This window comes from Oncorhynchus masou, chromosome 12 (assembly GCF_036934945.1).
Source record: "Oncorhynchus masou masou isolate Uvic2021 chromosome 12, UVic_Omas_1.1, whole genome shotgun sequence".
In the NCBI taxonomy this organism is placed as follows: Eukaryota; Metazoa; Chordata; class Actinopteri; order Salmoniformes; family Salmonidae; genus Oncorhynchus; species Oncorhynchus masou.
This window is the reverse complement of record NC_088223.1, coordinates 28,811,220-28,820,371: the sequence shown is the minus strand read 5'-3', so window position 1 is coordinate 28,820,371 and position 9,152 is coordinate 28,811,220. Positions and strand designations below refer to the sequence as shown.

Genomic DNA, 9,152 nt, shown 5'->3' with positions numbered 1-9,152 from the left:
CTCTTTTTTTGTTGACGTTGAGTGAGAAGTTGTTTTCCTGACACCACACTCGTGGTGCCCTCACCTCCTCCCTGTAGGCTGTCTCGTCGTTGTTGGTAATCAAGCCCACTACTGTTGTGTCGTCTGCAAACTTGATGGTTGAGTTGGAGGCGTGCTATAGCCACGCAGTCGTGGGTGAACAGGGAGTACAGGTGCACGCACCCGTGTGGGGCCCCAGTGTTCAGGGTCAGCGAGGTAGAGGTGTTGTTTCTTACGTTCACCACCTGGGGGAGGCCCGTCAGAAAAATCCAGTACTCAATTGCACAGGGCGGGGTTGAGGCCCAGGGCCCCAAGCTTGACGATGGGCTTGGAGGGTACTATGGTGTTGAATACTGAGCTGTAGTCAATGAACAGCATTCTTAAATAGGTATTCCTCTTGTCCAGATGGGATAGGGCAGTGTGCAGTCTGATGGCGATTGCATCGTCTGTGGACCTGTTTGGCGGTATGCAAACTGAAGTGGATCTATGGTTGCCGGAAGGTGGAAATGATATGATCCTTGACTAGTTTCTTAAGTTAAAGCACTTCAGGATGACAGAAGTGAGTGCTACGGGGCGGTAGTCATTTAGTTCAGTTATCTTTGCCTTCCTGGGTACAGGAACCATGGAGGCCATCTTGAAGCATGTGGGGACAGCAGACTGGGATAGGGAATGATTGAAAATGTCTGTAAACACACCAGCCAGCTGGTTTGCGCATGCATAAACTTATCCTCTGCAGCAAAGGTAACTCTGGGTCTTCCTTTCTTGTGACGGTCCTCGTGAGAGCCAGTTTCATCATAGCGCTTTATGGTTTTTGCGACCGCACTTGAAGAAATGTTCAAAGTTCTTGAAATCTTCCAGATTGACTGACCTTCATGTCTTAAAGTAGTGATGGACTGTCCTTTCTCTTTGCTTATTTGAGCTGTTCTTGCCATAATATGGACTTGGTCTTTCACCAAATTGGGCTATTATCTGTAGAACACCCCTACCTTGTCACAACACAACTGATTGGCTCAAAGGCATTAAGAAGGAAAGAAATTCCACAAACAATGTTTTAACAAGGCGGCAGTTAGCCTCGTGGTCAGAGCGTTGAACTTGCAACCGAAAGGTAAGATAAAAATCTGTAGTTCTACCCCTGAACAAGGCAGTTAACCCAGTGTTCCAAGGCCATCATTGAAAATAAGATTTTGTTCTAAACTGACTTGCCTAGTTGAAAAGGCACAGCTGTTAATTCAAATGCATGATGTTAAGTGAGAGAATGCCAAGAGTGTGCAACGCTGTCATCAAGGCAAAGGGTGAATAAATATAAATTGGATTTGTTTAACACCTTTTTGGTTACTACATGATTCCATGTGTTATTTCATAGTTTGATGTCTTCACTGTACAATGTAGAAAATAGTAAAAAATTGAATGAGTAGGTGTGTCCGAACTTTTGGCTGGTACTGTATATGCGTATAAACCTTTTTGGGTCGGGGGCCCCCTAGTGTCCGGGGACCCTAAGCGACCGCTTATGTCTGGTGCTGGCCCTGACCTTCCAAGGTGGTTTGAAATCAGATACAAATTTGATTCCTGGCCATGCGACTTGTGTCTAACGGTCAAATTCGATCTATTTGCCCTCGTGGTTTTTAGACTGCTATTTTACATATCTTGTTGCTTGCTAGTTAGTCGGTTGACAAGAACATGTATTTCTTACAGACAAATTATTGAATGTGCTAGAAAGGTACCTTGTTGACTGATGTGGCGAGCTAGAAAGGACTCATATTAAAATAGTTTCATTGTCCTTTGAGGCTTGAAGTGTTCTAACATTCAAAGTAACTGGGAACATCCATGGTAGGCTTTGTCACCTTAGCTTGGAGAGTCAGCATTCCAAAACAACAAAGCAGCACCCACCCGTAGCACGCGCTCCAGCAGGTATATTTCACTGGTCACCCCCAAAGCCAATTCCTCATTTGGTCACCTTTCCTTCCAGTTCTCTGACACCAATGACTGGAACGTATTGCAAAAAAAAAAATCACTGAAGCTGGAGACTCATATCACTAACTTTAAGCACCAGCTGTCGGAGCAGCACAGATCACTGCACATAGCTCAGCTGTAAATACCTCATCCCCATACTGATATATGTTTTGCTCCCCAGTAGCTCTACTTGCACATTACTCGTGTTTAATTGCCAAATTGTAATTATTTTGCCACTATGGCCTATTTATTGCCTTACCTCATTTGCCCACTGTATATACACTTCTATTGTGTTAACTGTATGTTTGATTATTCCATGTGTAACACTGCTTTGCTTTCTTGGCCAGGTTGCAGTTGTAAATGAGAACTTGTCCTCCTCAACTAGCCTACCTGGTTAAAAAGGTGAAATACATTTTTTTTCCAAGACAGATGTGAGCAAGGCTCTAGTGCACTGATCTAAAAGGCAAAACCGATCCATTGATAAGCTTTTCTAGTCAGAGATGCTTTGGGAATATGGGCCTCGAACCCCAAGGCCATCGGCTGCTTTTAGACAGGCAGCCCAAATCTGCTCATTTTTTCACTAATTGGCCTCTTGACCAATCCGATTTGATAAAAATGTTGCGATTGGTCTAGACATATTAGTGGAAAAAGAGCACAATTGTGCTGCCTGTCTAAAAGCAGCCATGTGTGTGAATTGGCACCTGAAAATCTCTCATCTCTGGCTTTTTGAAATCAGAACAGGTGATGTGGCAATCCCGTAGCGCCTGCCCAACTAGATGCTTAAGCGTTGCAACCAGTGGTTGTGTGCCACATCATCAACAGTGCTATGTGGTTAGCTGATTTGTTAAATACATAACCAGGCATTAAAGATCTGGCAGGCATCTGCAATGTAGTCAGGGAGGAACTTGCCATTGATTTTGAGGCTTGGCCTACACCACACTAAACACTTGGGTTTTAGCACCAAATTATTCTTCTGGATAATATTGGAAGTCTCTAAAAAGGGTCGGATTAAGGAAAAGGACCAGTTAGAAATGCCAGTGCCGATTTCCGGTTCCAGTCCGCCAGCGGAGGTTGAGGGAAGATGGGAAACCATGGGTTTGATACCATTCCACTGCAGTTACCACAAGCCCGGTCTTCCCAATTAAGGGGCCACCAACCTCCTGTGCAGTCCACCCATTCCTCAGACCCTTCATAGCAAGCCCAATGTCTCAGAATGCCCTGTAGCTTACATGCACAATCAGGAACCTTGGGACAGAGTCACATTAATCCAGGATGTGATGTCTGGCTACGCAAACACCAATACAGACCAAAGACTAAGCTAGGAAATGTCAGTTGGCAGCAACAGGCCCTCACTTTTTTAACAAATGAAGGCAATATTTCAGATTACTCTAGCATGTCGTGCATAATGGCGAAGACAGAAAGTCAGTCGAAGTAGCATTAAATCATTTATTTTTCAAAGAGATTAACAGGCATCTCTTGAGATATCGTCTCAGTGTTGTGGTAGTCCCTTCACTGGTTGAGTTCGCCAGGAGCAGATGTGGTGCTTATGTCACTTTTTGTAGGGTCATCCTCCTTGTGTGCTGGGACATCAGGACCGGCACCAACCTCAGTGAGTTGGAGTGTGCTGCTGCTTGGAGCAAGTCTATTATGGGCCACCACGACAAAAGCGCCTTCCAATTCTAGAAATTGGATAGTGGACCTGGAACATATCCCTTCTTTATGAAACCACATCAAAAGCAAATATTTAAAAGTGATACTGGCAATTGCCATGTGCAGGTTGACATTTATTGAGACGGTATTGTCCTGGAGGCAGAACTGAGCGATTTCCACTAGCTGTGCCAGATGGAAAGTCAAAATTGGCTACATTGTAACAATGTATGCTTTTCATTTCATGTTAGGCATTAGGGTTGGCAGTGAGGTTAATGTTTAAAAAATCATATTTTATTATTACTTTGTGGCTGTGCCAGCTAGTGAACATTCTGCGGAGCCATCCCAATAAGTGCTAACCTGCTTGCCATGTGCAGGTTATTTCCCTCTAAAATAGCAGTACCATCATCCCATACATACCCTTTCAATAGGTTCCAATCTCATACTGATCCTCCTCTTCACCCAGACCCTCTTTCTCTGTGGTAACCTCAAGGTCTCCACTGGGCTCAGGTGTAGGAATCAACTCAGGGTCTGGAGTGGCCTCCAGCTCTGAGAACAGACCATTTAGCACAGAGCCTACATGCAATTATCATACATTCAAAACAGTAACGTACTGTCATTACCTCGTTGGGCGATTAGTTCTTTCTGCCTGATGAAGCCATCATATGTTGCAGAGCTAACGACACCGTGCTTGTTGTTGGGTCCGACCCTTGGGCCCAAGGGACTAACCTCATTTTGGGATTGGGCGAAATAAGGTCCTGGAATTAAATGTAACAGATTAACACAGCCAGTGTTGGCAGAATTGCTAGCCTATAGGGATAGGAAAAGACAGGTGTCCGAAGTGGCACCCGATGACCTATAGAGTGCACTACTTTTGACCAGTGCATCATGGTCTGGGCAGTAGTCTAGACATCCTGGTTGCTTCCACACATTTTAAAAACTGGCTTTACACTTCTGTACGTACTAGAATGCGATGCCTATGTCACTACCTTGACCTCTTGAATACATACAAAATAGTAGCTAGCAAGATGGAGATCAGTTATTTTTAATGAGTGCATTATGCAAGTGGCTAGTTTGCCTCAACTACCTTCACTAAATCCACTGCAAAGGTATTCCCTGCAAAATTTGGTTTCAAATCATGACGTTATGCCTCGTGATTTGTTGGGAGAAGTTGCCAAACGAGTCAGTCATTGAAACCAGACCCTAGTCACTGCTGTTGCCTAGGGTTGGGTTCTCAAGACTACCTGTTCAAAGGTAGTGCACTACATAAGGAATAAGATTATGCCATGTCAGAGTCAAATTACCTCTCTTGAAGTCCATGCCACGCGATACGGGCTTCCTGTCCCCTGTTGAGGCAGGGAAGCCAGGTATATCGATACCTCCACTCGTCCGTGGAGATAGAGGCGTACTCTTCTGTTTACTTGGGAGGACAATCATGGGGCCCAAAGTAGTATCCTGGTCCCATACTAAAAGGACAACACATTAAACACATACATTTGCAGTCAAGACACTCAATTAGTCTTCCCTCAATTTCCATATTGGAGAAGGTCCCGCCCCTGCAATGTGTTTTGAGAAGGTGGTGATGGAATAGAGGGATTAAGATGTCAAATACACCTTTCTTGGCCTTCATCCCAATACTCCAATTGTCACCAGAGGCTGGGGGTTTGTTGCGGTAGACACGAGGTTCAAGTTGGCTACCACCTAGTCTTGGACTGAGGGACGTTGTGCTGGAGCTTGATCAACCCCCTTCTGTCTACTCAGGCTTGGACAACGCCCACATAGCAAATCATTCTCATCAGCAGACCTCCATCTGAAATGTATGAAAGATCTGCTCATGGACCAAGAACACACCACTTTTAAAAAAGCTATGGTTATTCCAGTGAATAGGTCACAGCCCAGTAACAGTAGCTAAGGAAATGTGACTTATCCCACCTGCCATCAATGAAGGAGCATGCCTTGTTGCTAGGCTCTGCATGGTCCATGACAGGGACTGCCATAAGGTGGCAGGTGATGTACAGCTGTGAAAAACAGGATAAGCAAAACAAAGATGCAGAATCACAGTAGCCTACGTAATGTCTGTAAAGTATGTTACTGTAGAATAATTTAACTACAGTACCCATAATGGCCTCTACAACATTGCTTTTATTAAATACCGCCCTCACCTCTGCCCTGTCCTCCTGGTAGAACCTAAAGGCATCAATGTGGAACCCGAGCTTGTTGTCCTGGGTCCTACGCATGAAACCAGAGCGGGAACCAGGCAGCTGGGATTCCGTCAAGCACCTGGAGGGAGATATTATTAAAATGCATATTGGGGCATCTTCCTTAGTAACCAATTAAGAAGTCTCAAAGACACCATAAAAATGGTGGAAGCCCTCAAATGGCATATTCTATCGTTCTCTACGGGCCAGCCGGATAATAGTCGTTCTAAGTCATCCCCCCCCTGCTTACCCATCACTCTCAATGAAGACATATCTGGGGACAGAGTTGCTATCAGGGTCCAGTGTGGCCACGCAGCTGCTAACAAAGACCCTGAGCCTGGTGTGGTGAGCAACCCTGACAGATGCCTCAATGTTGATGGGATCACCCAGGAAGTAGACTCCAGAACCCCGCTCATAGAGCCAGTCACCTGGAAAGGAAATGGCAGTAAAGAAAGACCGTACTGCAAGCGTGCGTTTCAAACACGAGTCGCTATTAAAACTACCACGGCCAGAACATATTGTCAATAGGCGCTCAACTAGTGAGCATCTAATAATGGATTAAAATGAGGGCCATGTTTAGGAGGCAAACTGTATAACGTTGCAGATAGAAGTGTCCCCAATAACAGTTGTCTGATGTGATTCCGTATTTTGCATGTCAGAGGGGCATTTGTGCTACATAGTACATTTATATCTGCCTGCGGCTATGGTACCCTGACCTGTTCACCGGACGTGCTACCTGTCCCAGACCGGCTGTTTTCAACTCTAGAGACAGCAGGAGCGGTAGAGATACTCTCAATGATCAGCTATGAAAAGCCAACTGACATTTACTCCTGAGGTGCTGACCTGTTGCACCCTCGACTACTGTGATTATTATTTGACCATGCATGAACATTTGAACATCGTTGCCATGTTCTGTTATAATCTCCACCCGGCACAGCCAGAAGAGGACTGGCCACCCCTCAGAGCCTTTCCTAGCCACCGTGCTTCTACACCTACATTGCTTGCTGATGTAAGAAGGGCTATATAAATACATTTGATATATGAACATTCAATTCACGGGTTTTACCAAGCTTCTGGGAGAGCGCCATTGTATCCTTTTGATTCATTATCTGAACGGTCAGCAAAATTGTACCCTGCGAAATGCAGCCCAGGATTTATTTACCCACTTGTCATAAGCTTCAATGAGAACTGCAGGGTCTCTTCAGCAGACACTGTGGCGGTGAAAGGGATCCAGGTCGGCTGGAGAGAAGAGCTGTCCAAACTGTACTTCCTGAAACAGAAAGTACAGACCGGTGAATACACCAATAGGTCAACGCAGGATTCCTATGACCGTCATACAACAGTATAGCCTAAACTCACCTTTCATAATGACACTCAATTGGGATCACAGCACCAGCCATTCGAATAACGCCATCTGGTGTGGTTCTGGGTGTATATCTGAGGAGGTTTGCGTAGATCAATGAGTCTTCGTTCAGCTGTGGAGTCACAAAGCAGCATTTAAGAGGTTGTTTCAAGAAGTCAACTACTGAATTTTTAAAAATATATTTTACCATGTACTTGGTTCCACAGTCTGAAAGTGCTGCGAATATTCTGTACTCATCTCCGGTTGCTGAAGCTGTAGCCCTACACGGCTCTTGGTCTTGGTACTGTTCAACTCCAAGTCGCAGGTCATCCACATCGATTAGATTACCGAGTTTAAACAGATCAGCCTTCACTACGATCTCCATGTAGTCTGAATGGCATGTCACAGCAACCGTTTCTACTCGAACTGGCCTTAAAACTGTTTGTTGGAGTGGAGGCTGTTTAAAGCGTGGACGATTGTCAAATTGCGGTGTTCGCCTTGGAAGTTGTTGCCATGTGTCAGTGCTATAAGTATATGACAAAGCAGGAGAGATTAAGAAGTTTTCCACAAGTAAAAACCAAACCAGTTGCTTGAACAATAACCTGAGCGTGTTTGCCATCATGAGTCCCATGCCAACAACTAATGTGACTCTGTAGGTTAGAGGACAGCGTGCCTCTGCTATGCTACAATTGATGAAACTGAGGTAGCTTTTAACAACCAACCAGGCTGCACACCTGGGCTGGATTACACCCTAATTTGGCCTTGCATCTGATTAGTCAAGATCTTTAATTGGCATGCATGTTCAAGTCAAATCACATTTTATTTGTCACAAACACATGGTTAGCAGATGTTAATGCGAGTGTAGCGAAATGCTTGTGCTTCTGGTTCCGACAGTGCAGTAATTTCTAACAAGTAATCTAACAGTTCCCCAACAACCTCAACTAATACACACAAATCTAAAAGGGGTGAATGAGAAAATGTACATATAAATATAAGGATGAACAACGGCCAAGCGGCATAGGCAAGGTGCAATAGATGGTATAAAATACAGTACATAAATATGATATGAGTATTGTAAGATATGTAAACATTATTAAGTGGCATCGTTTAAAGTGACTAGTGATCCATTTGTTAAAGTGGCAAGTGATTGGGTCTCCATGTAGGCAGCAGCCACTCTTGAGTTAGTGACTGCTGTTAAGCAGTCTGATGGCCTTGAGATAGAATCTGTTCTTCAGTCTCTCGGTCCCAGCTTCGATGCACCTGTACTGACCTCACCTTCTGGATGGTAGCGGTGTGAACAGGCAGTGGCTCGGGTGGCTGTTGTCTTTGATGATCTTTTTTTGCCTACCTGTGACATCGGGTGCTATAGATGTCATGGTGGGCAGGTAGTTTGCCCCCGGTGATGCGTTGTGCAGACCGCAGCACCCTCTGGAGAGCCTTGCGGTTGCCGTACCAGGCTGTGATACATCCTGACAGGATGCTCTCGATTGTGGATCTGTAAAAGTTAGTCAGGGTTTTGGGTGACAAGCCACTTTTCTTCAGCCTCCTCCTTCTTCACCACACTGTCTGTGTGGGTGGACCATTTCAGTTTGTCGTTCATGTGTATGCCGAGGAACTTTCCACTTTCTCCACTGGTGTCCCTTCAATGTAGGTGTTGGGGTGGAGGGGCTCCTTCGGCTGTTTCCTGAAGTCCACGATCATCTCTTTTTTTGTTGACGTTGAGTGAGAAGTTGTTTTCCTGACACCACACTCGTGGTGCCCTCACCTCCTCCCTGTAGGCTGTCTCGTCGTTGTTGGTAATCAAGCCCACTACTGTTGTGTCGTCTGCAAACTTGATGGTTGAGTTGGAGGCGTGCTATAGCCACGCAGTCGTGGGTGAACAGGGAGTACAGGTGCACGCACCCTTGTGGGGCCCCAGTGTTCAGGGTCAGCGAGGTAGAGGTGTTGTTTCTTACGTTCACCACCTGGGGGAGGCCCGTCAGAAAAATCCAGTACTC

At 45.3% G+C, this 9,152-nt stretch overlaps 1 protein-coding gene across 1 annotated transcript; it reads right to left on the bottom strand.

Annotated features, from left to right (window-relative positions):
* Positions 1-4,039: 4,039 nt before the first annotated feature.
* On the bottom strand, positions 4,040-8,856 carry LOC135549288 (zona pellucida sperm-binding protein 3-like). Its single transcript, XM_064979303.1, has 11 exons — positions 8,772-8,856; positions 7,364-7,593; positions 7,173-7,288; positions 6,980-7,083; positions 6,064-6,241; positions 5,778-5,895; positions 5,548-5,633; positions 5,329-5,425; positions 5,230-5,296; positions 4,920-5,081; positions 4,040-4,164 (listed from the first exon to the last, which is right to left on the bottom strand). The coding sequence occupies exons 1-11, from the start codon at positions 8,854-8,856 to the stop codon at positions 4,040-4,042; spliced, it is 1,368 nt and encodes a 455-aa protein (XP_064835375.1).
* Between the last annotated feature and the right edge of the window lie 296 nt (positions 8,857-9,152).

Coding starts and splice junctions, on each gene's coding strand:
- LOC135549288 (XM_064979303.1), bottom strand. CDS start 8,856: ATGATCGTGGACTTCAGGAAACAGCCGAAGGAGCCCCTCCACCCCAAC. Junction 7,084..7,172: donor ATTGAGTGTCATTATGAAAG/GTGAGTTTAGGC, acceptor TTTCTGTTTCAG/GAAGTACAGTTTGGACAGCT. Junction 5,896..6,063: donor GTCTTCATTGAGAGTGATGG/GTAAGCAGGGGG, acceptor ATCTCCCTCCAG/GTGCTTGACGGAATCCCAGC.